Source organism: Solanum lycopersicum, chromosome 5, assembly GCF_036512215.1.
Source record: "Solanum lycopersicum chromosome 5, SLM_r2.1".
In the NCBI taxonomy this organism is placed as follows: domain Eukaryota; kingdom Viridiplantae; phylum Streptophyta; class Magnoliopsida; order Solanales; family Solanaceae; genus Solanum; species Solanum lycopersicum.
Window position 1 is genome coordinate 62,365,676 of NC_090804.1, and position 22,584 is coordinate 62,388,259.

Below are 22,584 nucleotides of genomic sequence, written 5' to 3' on the forward strand. Positions count from 1 at the left end.
GTTTGTGGAACTGTGATTTTGGGTCTTTCCTTTTGACAAATTCTTATGTTGATATTTGTAATACCCATGGACTAAGCCAGTTAGTTTCTGAACACTAGAATAGTGTTTCCTCGTTATGATCGTCGTTTGGTAGAGTGTATAAGTGATGCTTGTATTAGTTATGTTGAGATTATTTCTTATGCGTTGTTTGGTTTAACATATTAAAAGAAAATGTTCGTATACAAAAGTACCTTCCACACCTTAAATTTTTTATGAATGAATTTAATAAGTACAGTTAGAAGAGCAGTTGTATGAACTACTAGGAATACTCTGCTCCCCTTATTTTGTGCAACATTAACCACATATCAACAGTAAGGATCACACAAAAACACGAACATACATGGCATCAAATCATAGGATTACACAGCCATTTGCATTCTCATCGCTTAACGGTGTGATATATTGAACAAATATTTTTACTAGCATTACCACCATGGCAACCACAACATGATGAAGAAGCCGCGCAAAATCCACCATTACCATCACCTTGTGAATGATGAAATGGATGACTAGGGTAGTCCTAATTTCCAAGACTTTATCACTAGGGTTATTTCTTGATTCTCCTTGGATAGTTGTCATAGTTTGCAATCCTCAACTGCTCTAGTTGACGAGTTATAATGTCTGAACGTTTATCAGTTGTCCTTGTTCCCATATAAGTTCAGCTTTTCTACCATGGTTAGAATTGTTGTAGGATCAACTGTGCCTCAAATGATTAAATTTCCAAGCTTTTCATCAATTTGTACTGACCTTGTATTTTCAACATGTTTCTCACATTAAAAGTAGCAAAATGGGGTGGGGTACTAATCTATTTCAAATTTATTTTTGTCAATATTAAAACAACAATTGTGTTTGGTCAAGATATCGAAAGTAACTTTTGCTACGACTCAAAAAGCACTTAGGATTCAATTGGTAGTTGATTTGAGTAATGTAAGTATCAGTGATGTAGCAATTAGTTATGAGCGAATCTATATACTTCTCTTGTTCCATTTTAGTTGTCATATTTTTCTTTTATAGAGTCAAACGATAAGAACCTTGACTAACATTTTACGATGAATTTATATGTCAAAAAACGCAATTTATAGTATTTTTCGTATAGTTTTTGACTATAAAAATTTTTTAGTTTAAAATATTAAATTATTGTAATCTAATTTAGCTTTGAAAATTAGTCAAATTGATTTTGAAAAAATGCAACATGACAACTACTCCATCCGTCCTGTTACATGTTTAATATTTCATAGTTTGATTTTTTTTTAAACTCGTCTCAGGACAATTTTTTTCCCAATTATATCCTCAATTGATATAATTGAGTTAATGTCTTTGAAATATGTAGTGATTAAATATATTTTGAACCACATCTATTAATAGTGGTAAAATGATAGACTATTATATCAGTTATTATTTTCTTAATCGGTGTACCAAGTCAAAATTTAATAAATAAAAAGGGATGGAGGGCGTGTTATATTTTGTTGGTATTAGTTATTTAGAGGTTAGTTCTTTCATGTACATGGTAATATGGTAGATATATGAATTATTCCACCTTCTATTTTGTATAAAATAATACATAGTTTTCTTCAACACTTATACGTATATTAATTATGTGAAATCTTAAATTATGATCGGACATCATTATAATTTTATGTATGAATAATTTACTTCCTAATCATAACTACAAATTAATGACCGCTTATATTTTCCGTAATAGATTTATGAAACATCTCAACTCTCCGAAGTCCAAAATAAGCTTCATTTTTTTAAAAAAATAATCACTTTTGATTTTTTAGAAGTTTAATCAAACAAATTATAAATTATTACTTATACTTTTAATTATTTATTTAATAAAGATATCTTCTAGGGTGGATATAAGTGAAGTTATCTATATATATTCAGTTGACAAGTTATATATATATATATATATATATATATATATATATATATATATATAAATCTTTTTAATAAAAAATTTGTTCTCCGCTACTATATGTCAACCAGTTAACACTAACTACTTGGATTGTGAATTAATAATTCTTGATTTACACCATTGTATATAAAATATGTACTTGATGCGTGGTTAATAATGTTTCTATTGCAATCAAAATTATCAAATTAATCACTTTATAATTCATAAAGTAATACTTATTGTTCTGTTAAATGGAAATTTAATAAAGGAAAAAAGGTTTGGTTGTGAAAGTAACACATACATATTTTTACTGTTACACATAATTCACATATACTCTTTTTGTTTAGTGAAAATGAAAAAAATAATTTAAATTAATTTTTCTTATCAAAAATAATAATTCTAGGGATATATTGGATCTTTTTCAGACTTTTTTTATTCAATGATTAATTTGAATTTATTATTTTGATGGTGAAGTGTTATTTTTAGCTATTTTTTTTTAAAAAAGCATTATGAATGCATTACTTTTTAATTAAAAAATTAAAATACAATATAGTCACAAAACTTATTTTTAAATTACAATATGTCCGGAAAAACAATTATTTTTAAACTACAATATGCGCACAAAAACTTAAATTTTAATTTTCTTTTTTTCATTTACACATCTTTCTTTTAATTTCTTTAATTTTTTCACCAAATATTGAAAAAAAACAAATGAAATAAGAAAAAAAACTCCAATAACGATAATGAAAGAAGTTAAAAACAAACTCATGTCATGTAGGGGTGGGTATATATTATATTTTGTTTACTTTCTCATAATTTTTTTCTTCCTCACAAAAATATATATCCTGTATGAATTTCTTAAATATTTTAAAAATAAATTAAAAAAAGAAATAGAAAAGATTGAGGTATATATAAGCTATTTTCATAATGATAAGAATATTTATTACAAGAAGTATATGAGCTCTAAAAAAGACCTTTTCCCTTTTAATAAAAACAGGCTTTTCAAATCAGTACAAAATAATTTGGAATTTGAACCTTAAAAGTAAAACGATTTTTAATAAAAATTACATTATATATATTGAATTGTTTATGTGTATACTGCCAGTACGTTTTATATCTTTATAATGAAAATTCTAATTTTGTTACCATTTATTTCTACTAGTTAACAAACTCTGCTTGGATTGGGAGATTAATAAATCTTAATCTACGTCAAAGTATATGCGTGGTTGATTATGTTTCTATCTATTGCAATCAAAATTATTAAATTAGTCACTTTACTATTCATCAAATAATACGTTACGTTTAATGGAAATTACAAAAGATATCGCTGAGGCAATTTGCTACGAATTTTTTTCGACATATCAAAATAACTACGTATACATGAAAAATAAAATATTAGGGCAAAATAATAAAATTGATCAATCTATTATTAGTATTTTTTTTGTCTAATTTTATATGTCATCTCTTTTTATATTATTCGGTGATTACATGAAATATCATAAAAAAAGTATTTATCTAAAGATTGAAGGAGTATTAATTAAATCAATACAGAATGTCGATTCGAAAAAACACACGCAAAAAGAAGATCTTTCTTTATGTTGCTTGGAACCAAAGTAATCAAATGATTTTATATAGCATTTACCAAGGGAATATTGGTTGATGATCGAACATTATATTATCTAATTGACTTCTTAAGCTGTATATTAATTGTAAAATATCTTGTTAAACCCCACTTCAATGTTGACTAAGTAAAATCTTTTTTTTTTTACAACCTAACTTGTTCATTAAAATTGAATTAGAGGATGATATGTAAATAAAGATGATTACAATTCAATTAATTTAAATAATCTTTATTAAATTAAATTCATTTGATAGTTTTGATCAAATGTTCCATCTATCATGAAATAAAGGGTTCAAATTTCAGTAGCGGTTTATTGTTAATATTAATTACTTATTCTTTAAATTAGTTTTCAAGACTTAATATTCCCTTTGATCCTATTTAGTTGTCAATTTTAGGAATGACACACATATTAAGATAGCAATAATTAGCATAGTGAAATTACAATTTTACCTTTATTAATTATGGTTTCAAAAAGGATGAATTAAAACTTGGAAATTTTCAAGAAGTTTAAAGAAGGTACAACAAGAAATATTTTTTTTGTGCATTCTTGATTTGTCAAAATGGACAAGTAAACATCGAGAGTTAAAAAGAGAAAATACGGACAAGTAATTAGGGACAGAGGGAGTACTTGTTAGAAAAAATAATAGGAAATAGAATTGACGAAGAAGATGACTTTGAGGCGAATAAAATCACTTTCTTTAAAGAGACATTACCCCTATATATATTGAAAAAATACAAACAAATACAATTTTTTTTATTTATATATTGTAATGATTGAGTTTTGTCGTTATAGAAATGTCGATGGGGAAAAATTGGGGCCGGAAATTTTTTTCTGCAGTATTAGAATTTTTCCAATCTTGTCCAAATTTGAAAGAATCAAGCAGTAGGGAGATCTAGTAGCAATTTGGTGGAGTAAATGTGGATTGCATTATATGAATGGATAGATAACTCCTTAAGGAATTTGCACGGCTTTACAATATCAAATTTGGATAAGTAGATCATCGGGAATTGACTTTGGCATTAAAGCAATTTCTGAGCGTAGTGGGCTAAGTATGTTGTGAAAAGAAGAAATTGAAACTTTAGTGTAAGCTCACTGCCTCGCTTCGTGCCGCTGCAACGAGATTCAGGCCGCTATAGCAATGCCGCTACAGCGGGATGGGTGCTGCTGTAGCAGGCGAGGCGGAAATGAAATTAAAGGATTTTGGAATTTTTCGAGGCAAGGCACACTGGTGCACTTTGTGCTACTGCTGAAGCAACGCCCCTATAGAGGGATGGGTGTCGCTATAGCGGGATTACAAGTTTTTAAATCATAAATAAAACTCTTATATGATCTTATTTTGTACTTTTTAACTTTTTGAGTTAAGAGACGTTCCTTGGGTTATTCCAACTCGGTTTCCACCATTCTTGAAGCTAGAGGTAAGCTTTTCACTCTCCGAATTTTTTTCAATCCGTTAAACATTTTAAAATGGGTCAATAATGATGGGGAAAAATTTCTTGAAGAATCCTATGGTGGAATTAACCCTAAATTGCCTAGTTGGGGGCATGAGTTTGAACTAGGGTTCATAGTTTGTTAGTATTTCGGGAATTTATTGTTTCCTTATTGATTCCCGTATATAAATTGTTATTTGCAGACCAAAAACAAGAGGAGCGAATCCGCAAAGGGAAGGATCAAGTTGTCTAGAGTTTCAAGCTTGTTTCGAGGTAGGTGATGATTGTGTGATACACACTTGCTTTGCTTCGTTGTGATACTTGTATATGTATGCATGTTGCAATATTGATCATAGAGGTTTATGAGATATATGAATATTGATACCATGAAATCATGACTTGAATGTGTGATCTTGATGTGTTATTATAATATGTGATTGGACCGACTTTCACGTTTCGGTATACTAACTTGGATCGGATTGCCATGTTCCGGCATACTAATTGGGATCGTTTGCCATGTTTCAGCATACTATAATCGCCACGTTCCGGCATAAAAATGAGATCGGATTGCCACATTCCGACATGCTAACAGTTTGACTTTTTGACTTACGTGGCATCCAAATATTTTCCACGCACCTCAATTGCGTGGAGTCACGGAGTGTGCCACGTAAGACAAAAGGTGTATATAATTACAAAAGAAATAAGTTCAAGCGGGTAATATAATCTTAGTTTAGTTAAGGTGTGTGTCCGAAATTTCAGTCATGGTCTAGGGGTACTTGTGCATTCTCCCTTTTCTTTACACTTTTTATTTTCAAAACCTCTTTTTATTTTATCTCTGCACCTTTTTTTTTACCAACGTTTTTATAGGTTTTTTATTTTTAGTCGTACGATCTCTTCGTGCAAAAAATATATTGATACCACCATTATCTTGTGCTTTTACAAATTCACTTGGTTGACTCATTTTCTAGTTACTTTTGTATCCCCAAAAAATGGAGTTATAAAAGTTTCATTTCAACACTAGATATAAAGAAAATTCAAAAAGAAAATTGAACAAGAAACACAAAATTAATATTAGCAATAATTGTTCAATGGATGTCAAGCAAGTAGAGAATTTAACGAACAAAAAAAAGAAAGATAATTGAGTGCTAAAATATATAAACGAAAACCTTAGGTTCGCCTAGGTGGTGCCATCACAAGCCAACATTTTCTTTTAATTTATTTAATTTCAAAACTAATCTTCTCCTTTCATGAAAAATTGCGACTTTAATAAGAATTGCGACTTTTATGAAAAATTATTACTTCTAAGAAAAGTTTTAACTTTTATGAAAAGTTGCAACTTTAATGAAGAACTGCGACTTTTAAGAAAAGCTATGACATTTATGAAAAGTTTCGACTTTAATGAAGAGTTGTGACTTTTAAAAAAAATTGTGACATTTATGAAAAGTTACGACTTTTATAAAAAGTTGAAACTTTCATGAAAGGTTGTAACTTTTTCGAAAGGTTGTAACTTTTTCAAATAGTTGTAACCTTTGTGATAAGACACAATAAATATTTGTTCACACTACCTTTTGTTGTCATAAATAGAGATATTTTCTCTCATTTTAAAACAATAAAATTTTTGAACATCTTCTTCTTCTTCACAATTAAATATTTGTGTAATTAGCTCCTCTTGAGTGGCTCACTGACAACATTGCTTATGCTACAAATTTGATATGTATTTTATACTCATTAATTTATACTTATATTATTAAGGATAAATGATAAAATGCAATAATTTTCGTTTCCTTTACATTATTAGTGTTCGTTACTATGTAATCTTGTATGTAAAATAATATACTACTTTAGTGTTGATGACAGATAGATTTTAAGTATTATTTTATAAATTTCGTGATATTAAATTTCTGTGTGTGAAGTGTGGATAGTTTTATTAGTATTATTATAAATATTAAGTATTCAGATACATTAAATGTTTAAAAAGTAAACATGAATATATTTAACAATTAAGAATTGCGTGATTAAAAATAAAATTCCAAAAAAATAAGTTAATGACTAAAATTTAAATAGTTAAATTAAATTATGTATTTAAGTGTAATAAATAAGATCAATTAAATTTTAATAGCTCAAAATGGGTTGATTACATTAATTTTTATTTTATTGGTGAGAATTTGAGTTTTTAAATTTCACTATCTTCAATTTCTTCAAATTCATCCAAAAAATTAAATTTGAAATTTTCTTAACACATTACTTTAATTTTTCCTCAAATAGCAGCCAAAGAGACCCTCATACAAGTGACAATACTGGTACCTTTTACATAATAAAGTTTATTAGTGGACTTATCTTTAAGCCCTTTACAACTCTCAACTGGAAAAGAAAAGATTCTTATTACACCTTTAATTTTCCCTCATTCTTAGTTTGATGTAAATTGTTTCTCTTGAGGAATTGAAAGGAAGGATTTTTTTATTTTTAAAACTACTTTGGCTTGATAAGTGAGAATGGAAAGAGGAAAAGAAAATGAAGGACAAACAAAAGGGGAAGATAACAAATCATTGGTATGCTGCATATAATATTTAATTATTTTTTTCATTCACATAATTTATTGTTTAATGTAACTTAGATGGTGAATATAATCGTTGTAACTTATAACAATCGATGGTTTAATCTTTATTTATTTAAGATGAACTGATCTATACACTAAATCATTTGCTATAGTTGAATTTATTAAGTTCATTTTAGGACGCGAATTAGATTAATCTTTTAAATGAAATGACATAAATCACAAAATAGCAAGGTAAATGAATATAAGGGTGGTTGAAAACCCTAAGGTGTTAGATTCAAAACACAGTGAGACAAAAAATACCAGGTGATCCTTCCAATATGTCCTAGCCTTAGTGGCCAGAGTTTCTTGGTACCTGTTGGTTGTTACTGGTGGGAGGTGGTAAGTATTCCGTGGAATCAGTCGAGATGCGTAAAATTTGGCCTGGACACCATGATCATAAAAAAAGAAGAAGATGAATATAAGGGAAAGAATATAATCAAACCTTGTATTAGATCCTGAGAATCGGGCCTTGGTGGCCTAAGTAAAACATGTTCGGAACTTTTTTTAGAGAGATAGCGCGTAAATAACGAGAGAACTTAGTGCACCAGACTTTTAAGGATTGAGGTGTAACAGGACAAACATTTGGCTTCTCTATTAGGCTATTCTGGAGAATGTCTTCTGCACTTGTGATAGTTGCCTGTTGTAATTTAAGACTGAAAATTAGAGTTATAATCAAAACATACATAAACTATCACGTTTTCGCGAGTTTGATCACAACTCAACTATCAGTTGTTCCCTTTTTCTATTTGAACTATCACGTTTTCGTGAGTTTCACACCTCAACTGTCTGTTGTTCCCTTTTTGGATATGAACGATCATGTAACTATCAGGTGTTCCCTTTTTCTATCTGAACTAGACCATCTATGTATTAACATAATTTGAAACAACATTGGTGTTTTGGCAGGTGTCATCCGTTGTACTTCGCGAGGATATTGTCAATCTTATAGATTTCATAGAGAGGTTAAGTAATGGGTATGTTTTAACTTCGCTTGACATAGATCAAATTGAAGATTTGACATTGGAGCTGACGTTTCTGTCCGCATTTTGTCATCTTTATTACTCTTTCTTTTCGGAAGGTTGTAACGACAAAATATCTTGCATATCAAATGAGATTCATGATCTGGTTCAGTCACTTTTGCATCGACATGGAGAAGACATGGTCGTTAATATGAATTATCATGACCTCTTTGAGAATATCAAAAGTTATATTATCTATGCTGAACCAAGTCGTGTAACCACGACCGAGGATCGTTTGGTTGAACTTTTGGATGCCATCTTCATGTATCTTCAATATCTACCCAAGTTGTGTTCTGAGTTTATTTTTACATCAATGACTCAATATGAGCTTCTTCAGAATGTGTTTGGCAATTTACGAGATTTCCATAGGTTGAAAGTAAATGGTTGCGTTGAGTATGAGACAATCGAATATGTCATACCCCATCTTCAACTTATGGCTCAGAGAGTTGTAAGTTTCTGAATTACTCTTTTGTATTGTCAACTTGACGGATTAGATGAATCAGATATCTGTCGAGTTAACCCCAAGCTAGCTAATCTACTTGTGGAGGTTATTCCTGTTGAACTGGAGGTTATGCACATATGTTGTACAAATTTGAAAGGTTCAAAGTCGGAAGAAGTTGGACGTTTCATCAATCAGCTCGTAGAAGCCTCTCCGGACATTCTTAGAGAATCTCTGATTCATCTACAAGAGCACATGGTTAGTTCTGTTACTCCTAGTGCTTCTACGTGTAACATTCATGTCATGATAGAGTTCCTATTGATTATTGTTACTGATATGCCAACAGACGTTATTTGTCATGACAAATTGTCTGTTCTCTTAGTACGTGTTAGAGAACTTACCAAGGAGGTATTCATTCTTGTTCGCAACTTAGAAGAGAATATGAATGCAACAAGTGGTACAGGTCTAAACTTGCTGGAAAATATTGAATTCCTTAAGGAAGATCTCAAGAATGTTTTCTTGAAAGCCTGTGCAGACTCATCTCAGCTCCGGTTCCCCATGAGTGATGGACCGCTCTTCATGACTCTTCTACTCACAAACTTAAATGACTTGGTCAATTCAAATGCTTGTTCAGTTGCTTTGATAAAAGAAGAAATTAAGCAGGTGAAAGAAGACCTGGAAACTATAAGATCGTTCTTCGGGTATGCTGAGCAAGAGTTGCATAGAGATCTTTGGACTCGTGTTCTAGATGTGGCATATGAGGCGGAACATGTCATTAACTCAATTCTTGCCCGATATCATGGTCTATTGCAGCTTATCTTCATACTTCCTGATACCGTAGAAAAGATCAAGCTTGTCAAAAAAGAGGTACAAGAGAAGATTCCCAAGAGAAGCAGTATTATTACTGCAAACACTCCCAACAAGCCGGTTGAAAGAAACTCATTGAGTACAGTTGGTAAAATAATTGTAGGTTTTGAGGAGGAGACAGAGTGGATAATTAGGAAGCTCACCAGCGGACCAGCTGAGATAGATGTCATTTCCATAGTCGGCATGCCAGGGCTTGGAAAAACTACTTTGGCATACAGAGTGTATAATGATAAGTCCATTGTTGATCATTTCGATGTTTGTGCTTGGTGCACAGTCGACCAGGAACATAATGAGAAAAAGTTGTTGCAGAAAATTTTCAATCAAGTTATTGGTTTGAAAGAAAGATTCAATGAGAAGGACATAGATGATGAAGTTGCTGATAAGCTGCGGAAACAACTATTTGGAAAACGGTACCTTATTGTCTTGGATGACATATGGGATACTGCAATATTCGATGAGCTAACCAGACCTTTTCCTGAATTACAGAAAGGAAGCAGAGTTATTTTAACAAGTCGGAAAAAGGAAGTTGCTTTGCATGGAAAATGCCACAGTGATCCTCTTTATCTTCGATTGCTAAGATCAGATGAAAGTTGGGAGTTATTAGAGAAAAGTGTATTCGGAGAAGAACGTTGCCCTGATGAACTAAAGTATGTCGGAGAAAAGATAGCTCAAAAGTGTGATGGGCTTCCTTTAGTACTTGATCTAATTGGTGGAGTCATTTCAAGGAAGGAAAAGAAAGAGACTTTGTGGCTTGAAGTTCTCAATAATCTGAGTTCCTTTATTTTGAAGGATGAAGAGGAGGTTGTGAAGATTATACAATTAAGTTATGACCATTTGTCAGATCACGTAAAGCCGTGTTTGGTTTACCTTGCAAGTTATCCAAAGGATGAAGATATAAGGATCTCTGAGTTGAAAGCTCTGTGGATTTCTCAAGGACTCGTGCAGCAGATTGTGATGAAAAGTGCAGAAGAAGTAGTGGATGTGTTAATTTCCAGTAGCTTGGTAATACCTTTCGATAATTCTATTTGCAAAATTCATGATCTTGTGCATGACTTTTGTTATATAAAATCTAGAAAGGAAAAGTTGCTTCACTTCATAGGAGGTTCAAAAGCTCCGTCTTCCTCTTCTTCGGATCTTATGCCACGTGGAATGATCATTCGTTTTGATAAATATCTATTTCAATTCAATGAAATTTTTGTCGTGTTTGATCCAGAAATGAAGAATCCTTATGTTAAACACCTCCTCTCTCTGAAGGTTGATGAGCATTGTCTTCCCTACAACAGTCACCTAAAACACTTGAGGCTTCTTCAAAGTTTGGATTTACACGACATAACATTGACTGATTCTTTGCTGAATGAAATTGGTATGCTCGTTCATTTGAAGTACTTATTCATTCAGACGAAGTCAAAAGCTCTCCCTCCGTCATTTTCAAACCTCTGCAATCTAGAAACTCTGTTGGTGGATAACTCAGAGGGATCATACATCCTATCTCCTTGTTTTTGGAGTCTTGCAAAGCTACGAGATGTGCGCATTAACGTTTGTTCTTTCTATGACCCGTACATCAACGAACCAACTGTGTTAGCCAAGGACTCAAGGTTAGAAAATTTGAGAACATTACACGAGCTCTACCTTCACGGTTCAGAAGACACGGAGAATATTTTCAAAAGGTTTCCTAATCTCAAAAACCTTAGAGTCTGTATAGAACAACTATCAGATTGTTCAGCAGAGAAGATTTGTTTTCCAAGATTGGATGTCCTAAACGAACTTGAAGAACTCCGTTTATCTTCTTCTTGGGACACATTCAATGAATATACACAAGGCTTCCCTTCGAGCTTGAAGAAAATGAGGTTGCAAGGGCTCGCTCTGACATTCGATTCAATGTCAAGAATCGCTAGACTACCCAACCTTCAAAAACTAAGTCTAGAAGACGCAATCATCGAGGAGGGGAAAGAATGGAACATGGAAGATATCACCTTCCAGAATCTCAAATTTCTAAAATTGGGTAGGGTGGAATTTTCTGAATGGCAGGTTGATGCAGAGAAATCCTTCCCCGTGCTCGAGAAACCTGATATAAATAGCTGTGATAAGCTTATGGAGATCCCAGACAGTTTTGGAGATATTGCGTCATTAAAGTTGATCAATGTATGGTACAGCCCTCAGCTTAAAGAGTCGATCTTCAATATTAAGGAATATGTTGAAGAAATGACCGGAGAAGACAAGCTTGAGGTACATTTCCATGGTAGTTGATCTAAAGAATGCGAGTATAAATACGAATTCACTAACTTTCATCTTTTTTACACTAAATTTCCTTTCAGAAATGTTATGTTTTTTCCAATATTGCTTATAACTTATACAATCATCTTTGCAGAGAGATCGAGCTAGCGCATATTAAGTTGTAATCTTCAGTTACCATAAAACATGAAACAAGTAAGTTCCAATACCTAACTTGAAATTGGCATGCATAACATGATAGATATGGATAGAGTACACCTTAACTAAACACACCCTAACTTACAAAATATCATCTAGCTAGACACCTTTCATAATATGTGTTATGTCAGCGTTGGACGGTGTCCACGAGCCACAGTGTCTGATGAGTTTGAGGTGTGTAGATGTGCATTCTCAAAGTTGGAATGATTACTTGTTGGTAGAAGTAAGTAGAAGGGGTATTTTGAGAATGACTTTTTGATTAGTCGTAACTATTTTGATAAGGCACAAAACACCTATTCATACTTGCACTATAAATAAAGGAGTTTTCTCTCATTTTTAAGCTACGAGTTTTCTACTCTTCCCCTTATTAACAAACTCAAATAATTTTGGGTTGCTCAAAGTTCAGATATACTTTATATTTAATATACATATGATGTAAATGACAAGTATCAGAAAACTAGTATATATACTTGGGTTGGGTTATGTACAATGTGTACATTTTTTTGGTTAAGAAATCCAGTCAAAAAGCTACAATTTACATGCAACTCATGTACAACTTCTATGCAACTATATTAACCGAAAACAAATGAGTTTTGACTTATTTAACATTTTTGAATTCTAGCATAACAAGAAATAAATGGGATTGTTCTTATAAAAATAAAAAAAATGGGAAAAAAATTTGAAATGGATAACTATCAAATAGTGAAAACAGGTTTTGTAGTTTTTCCCAATTTTCTCACAATCATAGCCAAACAAATGCTAAATCTCTCCCCATTTTTAATTGTCATAATTCTCTATCTTAGAATCAAACACTTTTACTAACATTTTACATGTATTTTTCATCGTTCTGATATGAATTTTTTTTGCAATTTATAATATTTTTCCATATATTTTTGAATATCTTATTTTTGTTTGTTTAAAATACCAAATTAATGTAATCTAATTTCAGTTTAAAAGTCAGTCAAATTGACCTTTGAAAAATGTAACATGACAAACAAAAATGAACGAAGAAAATATAGCAAAGCTTTTGCATTATATTTATCTATACTTCGCGAAAAGGTTTATATTTATTCCCAGTTAGAAATTTGAGCCCTAAGATTAACCTTTTAGCACAAATTTACCCTGTAATTTATGAAATGATTTACTTACACCCCCTTTTTACTAACAGAGACATTAAATATATTTATAAGAAAATCCATACTTGCCCCAAAGGTTTCTAAAATGTTTACTTTTGCCTTTATTCACCAGAGGGGCCTATACTATTCAACTAGCTCCCCAATGAACGAAGCTAGTCCATTGAATCAACTCCCATGACTGGTTTCCAAACACTAGATAGTTTCGACTTCACAAAACTAGCCAACATCACAAAGTCATAGTCTAGAGTGGCTTTGCACCTCCATTTTCTTGAACAGAGTTTACTCGACTATGGGAACCACTCTTGTTCCTCGATTGCCCCGTGAGAGTCTTCCCCATAAACTTACCGGCTTTGCTTAGGCCACTTCCAACAGCTCCAAGGCCACTACCTACCATCCCTGCACCCGCACCTAGCCCTGTTCCGACAAGACCTACTCCTGCACCAAGCCCCGTGCCTACGAGTGATGCTGCTCCGTCAAGGGCATCCATAGTGCTGCCGATGACACCTTCTGCCTTCAGCCTCTTTCTTTCTTCTACGATCTGCTTCTCTCTATCCACAGCAGCTAACTGCTCTTCTTTGTTGAACTCATGATACAATACCTGCAAATTTCAGGACAGCAATCAATACGTAAGAGCATAATACCTCAATAGCGCAACATGTAGACTTTGTCGTGTACCTTACCTTCACTGTGATAGTTCCTCTATCTTTCTTATCTTTGACTCTAAGCATGTCAAGTTTTGGCAGTAACCTTAATTCAATTTCCTTTGGACTCTCCGCTACCAGCTCATTCAGAGGCAACTTTGTAACCCCCATCCGCTGATCTTGACCAACGTCTTGATCAAATACCTGTTCAAAATGATCATGGATACGGTTATGGAAACCCGTACAGATAGAGGCTAAAATAAAATGTAAAGAAATTAGACCTCTAGGATAAGAGATTGAGTCTCCTTGTCTTCTGCAATCAAATCAAACGTCTGGTCCCAAACCGGATTTAGGTTGTTATTGATGGTTTTCGTCTTCAGCTTAAATAGTGGACGAATATATACAACTGCATACGGATCAGATTTTCCAATCATTTCATGATTCTTTAAGCTATTAGCCCTCACTACGGTCACTATAAGCTTTCCCTGAGGCTTAAGCTCCAAATCACTGCATGAAACACAGAAATAACGTCACCTAAAAATGAAAAATATAATAAAGACATGTTACAAGACAGAGTATTCGTTCCCATCGAAAAGACAACACTGACGGAACAAAGACAAATAATAGTATTGTTTCAAATTGAAGTGACACATGACCAAAGGAAGGACGAATCACACCAAAGATTTCTATAATATTTATAAGTGTTTAAACTTAACCGAGTGTTGAATGCTGACAATTCTAATAACAATATAATTTCGAATTAATAACAGATTGTACCAAGAGAGGGTACGAAATGCAGCTGTCACTAATCCACCCCTAAAAAAACATTAACATCATCAATGACTAAAATACTTTTAAAACTGAATATACCTAGTATCCACACCTACGCCAATTGGAACGACAATTCTATGGGGCCATTCTAGCATATCAGTAACAATCGAGTTTACTGTGTCCTTTCAATGAGAAACAGATCCAGAGTCAGTCTACGGAGAAAGTATTCGAGCAAGAAATGACCAGCAAGAGAATAATTTTTTAACACTTACATCAATCATATCCGAAATTCCAGGAAGAGCTGTTAAACTACCACCAACAGTCTTCAAAGTATAATCAATTCTTGGCTTTGGCTGAAAAAACAAACAAGGAGTCATTTACATTGACATACATCAGAAAGTAATCACGAGAATATGAGAACTTAATTGGTAGCACATTTTATGTTATGAAAGCAACAGAGCTCGATAATTCTCTTTATTGAGCCCAAAACACCCTTATTTCACACAAAAACTAAACGAGAGCATATTTGGACCTACACACATAGTATAAGGGCATAATTTGTCCAATTAATTAGTACCTAACTACAATTATGAACTCACTTGTAAAGATGCATTTGTGAAGTTACTTAATTGAATTGTAACGAATTTTCCCACCAATTTAAGGCAGAGCACATTATGAGCAATTTTTAAGCAACTTAACATGTCATTTTTATACAATTTAAATAACAATATCTAGGTAAATATACAACAACCATGATGTCGTCAAATAAGAAAATTCATTATATTGCTTCAAACCACAAAGTATCTTTACATTCGATCAAATCACAAATACAGTAATATTGGATTCCATCAATTCTGAATTACATGTGAATTCTCTTTTTTAATTAAGGATATATAATGATTACACACGGGAACAATTTGTCTTATCGACTTTTAATAAACTTTTTGTTAGTGAGGGAGAATGTCATTTAAATTTAAGTTCTCGTGCTTTAATCTTATTTTTCAGAAAAGGTAGGGACAACCATAACATTGCTCATCCACCTGTCCTTCCGTGAATCTCTCTTATTTTTGCGGGTTGATGGAATCTATGACATTTCAGTGGTTTAAGAGAATGTAAAGATATTTTGCAATTTGAATCAATGTAGTGAGTTTTCTGCTTTATGACATTATGGTTGTAGTAGTATTTTTACCTAGAATTTCTAATTTAAATTGTAAAAAATAGTAAGTTGCTGGAAAATGGCTTAAATATGCTATATGTCATGCCTTAAATTGGTGAAAAGAACAATCATTACAATTCAATCAAGTTGCTTTTTAAAATGCAACTTCACAAGTTGTTGCATAATTTCAGTCACGAGTGTTCTCGCTTTAAGTTTTGTGTCAAATAGGGGCATTTTCTTACCCAATAAAGTAACAACAAGGGCACATAATTAGACCAGACTATTAACGGAGGACAAATATAGTGAATATCCACATAATTTAAGGGCATTTTTTTTTAACCTTTTTCGGTTCATTTTAAGCGATCAGTTCTGCCACTACACAAAAATTAGTTCCCATAGAATTGCATAAGAAAAAGACAGAAACATTTTGCAACATAATAAAATATTCAAGAAGTATATTATGACTATGGCCTATGAGAAATGTTAGATGAAGTGTTCACACAACATTTACTTTTACTATAGCATGTCGACAAATGTTTCTACATGCTTAGCCAAGGAGGTACTCAAGTCTCTCAACCAAGATGTTTGTTTTATCAAAACACAGTCTAACGGAACCCAAAAGCTGATACAACCAATATCAAGACGAACCACACCCTCTCCCGGTATCTCTCTTTTGTTTGGGGGAGAAAGGAGGTAGAGGGGAAGGGTGCAAAGTATTAAAAGGACCACAATTTAAAGGGACCTAAGACTAGAAGAAGCACATTCAGCAATAGAATTAGTGTATACCTCAGAGAGTAAAGCTACAACAACGGCAGAGATGCAAGGAATTTCTTCAGCTAGTTGGAAGATAACACGAACAATTGTGTAGACCTGAAGATCTTTTAACTGCAACCAATTTGCGATGGACGATAGTTAGAATAAATCTCTTTATCCATATAACTCACTAGTCAGAGGAACATGGAGAGGTGAAATATTTGTTTTTTTTCTTTTCTTTGGATCTGACGACAGGTGAAAGAGATTAGACACCTACCTGAATGGGTATAGAAGCAACCATTGCAGCTTGCACACCTAAAACGATATTGGGATCACCACCCCATCGAAGATCAATATCCATAGTAATTTGATCTTTTTTAAATTTTTGAACACGAATACCTGCATTTATCCCCCAAAAAAGAAGGCTAAAAAGGAATCTAACACATGCAACTGAAACCAAATCATTAAATGTATTATCGGGGATGCAACACTACAACGACGAGAGATAAGCTTTCTGTGGATTACTTTGTTTCCACTGACATGAAGTATGTCATATCAAAATTATTTTCTATCTCTTGGTCAACTGTGTGTTACAAAGATAGGTATCATAGATATAGAAACTGGCTCACTCTTTCTTCGTCTCCCACTCTCAATTTTAGCCGAATCACAACCCCATGATCACTAAATATTTGCAAAAACATTAACCCCAAATCACTAGATTGTGTTTCCATGTCCATTCAGGTGACTTGTCAAACCATTAACAAAAGAACTGAGAGGTGAGGATTTTCTAAGACCATATAAAGTGACCAACTAATCCTCATCTTACCGATGTGGGACTCAACATTATCTATAAAAGTGAAGTCATTGGAAAACAATCATCTTGTATATCTTAGTGGTTTCCAGCATAAGATGATGGCTAACTACACTTTTTTTTGGAATCAGATCATCAGTATAAATTAACTGAAGAAGATTCAGATGAATCTCAAAGCTCGAAAACTAGACAGCAGCAGCAGCGAACTCAAAAAGGCAAACTGACTTTCTTTTCCAAAATGTAAACAGAGAAACTGTATTGGGAATAATGCAACCAGGTCTACTGAGAATTGGACCAGAGTGAGTTATGCAGAAAACTAGCTAATTTAATGTACTTATGTATGGCGAATTGATAACAGAAACTAGGCTGCAAAAACTTATGAAACTTGACACTTTTGTCTCCGATCAAGTCACCAAACTGTTCTACAAATATGAAACAACTCATATGTAGTACCAAAGTACAAGATGATTAGCAATGATAACATAGTTTTTTTTTCTTTAAAAAAAGAACTAAGAATGTGCTAATAGGTAACCCAGTACAAAGTATAATGATAAAGCAAAAATCAGAATAATGAAATAATTCATTTTTTGGGTGATCGGTAATAATGACTATTATGTTGCTACCTTCAATTTTAGGTGACACAGTTCCCAAGGACAATTTACTGAACTTCAATGAAGTAATCCCAGGAGGTCGATAGTCTTCTAAAAGAGGTTCAACAGATTCTTTTATTATAGCCTCGGCTGCCTGCATAGCCAACATTTAAGAGATAAGATTAATGACTTCCCTACATGGCATTTGGAAAGGAGAAACTTCGTTCAACCACATTAGTGGAACTACTAATGTTACTGCTCTAACTGAATAATTGGCGTCGATACAAGTGTTTGCACATGAAGAATGTGAACTTCATTGTATAAATTATTCATGCTGAGTAACCGCCATATTTGATGCAATATAGGAAAGAAACTATGCAACTTAATTGCGTCGAGCAATACATTGAACGAAATCTGTAACCAATACCCCCTCCTTCTCTCATATCTATAAACAGAATCATCCATCTCCAATGTACACTTGACCAAATTTCCAGGCTTATTTTTAACCATGAGCCACTCGCAAGCATTGAAGCCTTATTAAGGATTAACACGGTTTACTTAGAAGTTCATAGTACAAAATCCAGATGGTGATAAAGTTACCAAAAATGACATGATTACACAAGGCAAGAGCCAAAAGCTTACCTCAGCAACAAATGGCCAAAGTTTGCTCAATTGTTTGTTCAACCATTTCACCTGCAGCGCGAGACAGCATGAGACAAATATTCTTTTAAAAGTTCAACAACCCTCACCAATCCCGCAGCTAAACAAAAAACAAAGGGAAAACGGCATATAGCTCCCTAACTAGTAAAACACCTCTCCTCGCATTGATCACCACTTAGCAATGTGTTTTTTGTTCTAACTCATCAAGTAACAATCATAAATCCGATCCAAATATACATTAAGCCAGCCGAGTAATTCTGAGGGTTCTTCCCATGATATTGAAACTATTTATTCATGCTAACATAAAATTCCCATCATAAAAATATTCCGCTCCAAAGTAAGTACATTTTCTATAGAATGGTTTCAGTTAAAGTTAGTTTATTGGATAGAGTATTCTGTTGAAAGACGGACAACAATGCGAGTTTTAAAGACTATATGAGGGAAAAAACAAACAATTGAATCCCATAACCTGTTCATAAACTGGGAATGATATCCATTCAGGAAATTTATCGTCACACATTTTCTTTAGATCGTTCCTACTGAGGGAGCTCATTAGATTAACCTCCACTGCCTGTCAAAGGAGTAAATACAATGAAAACATGAGACAAAAATCAGTCTTTCAGAAAGGAAAAGCAGCTGCACCACTTCTGAAATATAAATGATGCATCATAATAACAAGCATAATAAAGAGAACCACGTAAATCAATATACTGGTATGAAAACAACCAGTGACTAGTTCCTACTCTAGTAGCAAATTGAGGAGAAACTTACATAAGGCAGAGAACAAAGAAGCAAAACTATCACAGAGGCACCAGAGGGAAAGCAGTTTTATATCTGCAATCCTTCCTACCTGCTTCATCTTCAGAAATAGTTTTATTTTACCAATCAGAATAAATACTCCCTCCATTTTTCAATTTATTTGTCTGTTTTTTGACTTGACATGAAGTTTAAGAGAATAATGAAGATTTTTGAATCTTGTGGTTTTAAACTAAAGATATGCAAAAATGTACCAAAATGTCTTTCAACCGTGCGGTCTTAAATATATCATTAGAAAAGTTAGAACTAAAGAGTTGCAAAAAGAAAGAGAGACATTTTCTTGAAACGGACTAAACAGGGAAGTAAGACAAACAATTGAAACTGAGGGAGTGAATAAAGTAAAGCTCCGTGTGCAACTGACAGCTATCCATTTCACATTGAGAAAATTTATAGAGCATTTCTCCTCCAAGAAGAAAGTCGTATTTTGAGTTGGAGTCAGCTATACGAAACCTTTCATAACAATTCCATTCAATGCAACCTAAATTAGTCATCGCAATTCTATTATTAAACAAATTATAAACAAGAGTCAACAATGCCTTCTGAAAAAAAAATGGGGATAGGGGAAGGGGATTACAAGCCAGAGGTAGAGCCACCTTAGGTGGCGAAGCGTGGTCTGCTTCCCACCCATTGTCGAAAAATTATTGGGTACATATGTTAAATATTAGCTATTATGCGTGTATATTTAATTTTGTACACCCTTAACACAACTGACCAGAAAATTTGCACACCCTTTGCTAATTTATGGCTCCACCACTCATTACAAGGTGGAGATCAAATCTCACCACCAAGGGAAAAGTTTTGACCCACTTTATTCTCCAAGCAAATGATCTTCACTTCGCTGGATCTCGATCTTTCCTTTCTTAGTTGAATCTTTTTGATCACCTTCAAAAACAAACTGGAATTCCGTCGTGACATGATAAATAGTGATGCCCACCAGCAGAGCGTAGTCCGTAGAAAGAAAGCAGACTACTAAATCACTATTTCAACATATTGTTTGCACTAGTCTCATAGCCATCTCTATTAACATAACCTTTGGCCGTCTTCCTTTATGCTTCCGTTAAATCAGTACCCACTAGGTCGTCCCTTTATTCAATATCCGTCATGCTAAGAATACCAACTAAATCAACTGAACTATTAACATTCCCGAATCAACAATGCGTGATTAACTACTCCTCCCCTAATGATGTTCATCCCAAAAACATTAAAATAGTAAACACACCAAAATCACCAAAGAAAAATGATAATGATCATTCAAACATATCATAATTCATCAAAATCATACCTTTGAACTTCGTTTAGTGCTTCGATAACTCGTCATGTATTTCCAAGCAGCCATTAAACCAACCCCAAAGATCATCCCCATAAGAATCCCAGCAATCAACACCATTTTATTTCTTGTATCACTACAACCAAAGATGCACAAAAAACCAATGTTCTCACAATTAACCAAACCAGCCAAAAACAAACAAAAAACAAACTTCAAACACAAGAATTCAGATGAAAACATAACCCCACATGGAAACTTGCAGTAAAATTCAAGAACCAATAAAAAAAGATTCCAACTTTTTCCTTCAAACACAAGAATTCAGAAGAAAACAGAAAACCAACATGAAAACTTACAAAGATTCCAACTTTTTTCTTCAACCCCTTTGTTAAGTTGTAAACTTTTTCACCTTTTCTCTGTTTTTGCCTTATTTTCAAGAAGAGGGTGTCAGCTAAAATGATGATTCTCAGAACAAAAGATATAGTTTTTATTCAGAAATGTTACAAAGAGGAATTTTATTTCTATTTCATTCTGCATTGAAGTCTCAGATATTCTCTGTCGGTTTCTATGTATGCAATTTATTTGTTTTTAAATTTTTTTGAAGTTTTACCTTATTTCAGTTTTATATGACTCTTTCTACACACATGTCTTGTAGATATTGTCCCCTCAATTTAGGAGTTGTCGAATTTTGAGGCATATACTCCCTCTATATGACACTTTCAAATATGTTCAATATATATATACTACTAGTAAAGATAGTTGGGGCGTCAGCTGGAGTCAAATAGAGATAAAGTTATTATTTTATATTATGTACGGTTAACAAATTAATAAGATTGTTATAATATGTTTTGCTCATAAGTGAGCTAATATAAAAACTTATTATTTATTTTTTTAATTTCAATTTCAAATAGCAAATAAATGTAGCGATAAGATTAAGGGTAGAAATGAAACATATCTTTCTATAGTTAAATATAAAATAAATAGAATAGAAGTAAAACATTAAGGCTATCAATAGGATGGTTAATACATTAAGCTTAAGGCTATCAATAGGATGATTCAATCGGTTATTTTTTTTTTTTAAAAAAAATTATACCGTTTCAATCTTTTTGGCCATTTTATAATGTATAACTAAAATTAGTTTTTTTTTAAAAAAATCATTCCAACTCTAATTTATGTTACACAAGCAGTAAAAAAAATTAGCCATTTTTGTTGTCTAGTAGATGTTTTATGTTATGTTATGAAACTATATAAATTTAGAAGAAAAAGAAAGTAGGGAGAAGAGAAAAGACTTCTTATTTCTCTTGAAATATATTCAAGATTCATAAATCTATCACAAATCTTTTTTACAATGAAGGAAACCCCATTTATTTATAGGAAAAACCTACTTGGTCCCCAAGTAGGATTTTTCTAACCATATCCTACAAGGACTCCACATAATTAGATATTTATTATAATACAAATTATTTATAACACCCCCCTTGAATGTCGGTAGATTATGTGCCTCTTTAAAATCTTACTAGATAAAATCCAGAGAAAAAAAAAATCTAGTGAATGAAAAAGAGTACACATATCTAATAGGCATAATACATAGATTTGCCCTTAAACTTGGCTTCAAATTTTAAGTATGACCTTAAACTTTCACGGTGCACAAAT

The 22,584-nt window shown here is 32.7% G+C and overlaps 2 protein-coding genes across 3 annotated transcripts; one reads left to right on the plus strand and one right to left on the minus strand.

Annotated features, from left to right (window-relative positions):
- Positions 1–7,366: 7,366 nt before the first annotated feature.
- Positions 7,367–12,673, plus strand: LOC101250509 (putative late blight resistance protein homolog R1A-3). The gene is made up of 3 exons (XM_019213802.3): positions 7,367–7,534; positions 8,485–12,129; positions 12,272–12,673. The coding sequence occupies exons 2-3, from the start codon at positions 9,169–9,171 to the stop codon at positions 12,293–12,295; spliced, it is 2,985 nt and encodes a 994-aa protein (XP_019069347.3). The 5' UTR covers positions 7,367–7,534; positions 8,485–9,168; the 3' UTR covers positions 12,296–12,673.
- A 674-nt stretch (positions 12,674–13,347) lies between these two features.
- Positions 13,348–21,454, minus strand: LOC101250220 (calcium-dependent lipid-binding protein-like). Of its 2 annotated transcripts, none has more exons than XM_004240233.5 (12): positions 21,288–21,428; positions 20,950–21,070; positions 19,321–19,422; positions 18,834–18,884; positions 18,225–18,345; positions 17,068–17,189; positions 16,824–16,922; positions 15,154–15,234; positions 14,981–15,063; positions 14,392–14,617; positions 14,150–14,314; positions 13,348–14,067 (listed from the first exon to the last, which is right to left on the minus strand). In XM_004240233.5, exons 2-12 carry the CDS (start codon positions 21,052–21,054, stop codon positions 13,711–13,713), a joined length of 1,512 nt encoding a protein of 503 aa, XP_004240281.3. In that variant the 5' UTR covers positions 21,055–21,070; positions 21,288–21,428; the 3' UTR covers positions 13,348–13,710. The 2 variants fall into 2 exon arrangements, with proteins under 2 accessions (XP_004240281.3, XP_069154220.1); XM_069298119.1 differs by having other exon boundaries at positions 13,495–14,067; positions 14,981–15,056; positions 15,150–15,234; positions 21,288–21,454.
- Positions 21,455–22,584: the final 1,130 nt, after the last annotated feature.

What these genes read in the sequence shown, in the direction of transcription:
- LOC101250509 (XM_019213802.3), top strand. Translation starts at nt 9,169, where the DNA reads ATGCACATATGTTGTACAAATTTGAAAGGTTCAAAGTCGGAAGAAGTT. An exon ending in CCGGAGAAGACAAGCTTGAG is followed by an intron (nt 12,130 to 12,271) that starts GTACATTTCCAT and finishes TCATCTTTGCAG; the next exon opens with AGAGATCGAGCTAGCGCATA.
- LOC101250220 (XM_004240233.5), bottom strand. Translation starts at nt 21,054, where the DNA reads ATGGTGTTGATTGCTGGGATTCTTATGGGGATGATCTTTGGGGTTGGT. An exon ending in TTTGGCCATTTGTTGCTGAG is followed by an intron (nt 18,346 to 18,833) that starts GTAAGCTTTTGG and finishes TTGGCTATGCAG; the next exon opens with GCAGCCGAGGCTATAATAAA. An exon ending in TTGTAGCTTTACTCTCTGAG is followed by an intron (nt 15,235 to 16,823) that starts GTATACACTAAT and finishes TTGTTTTTTCAG; the next exon opens with CCAAAGCCAAGAATTGATTA.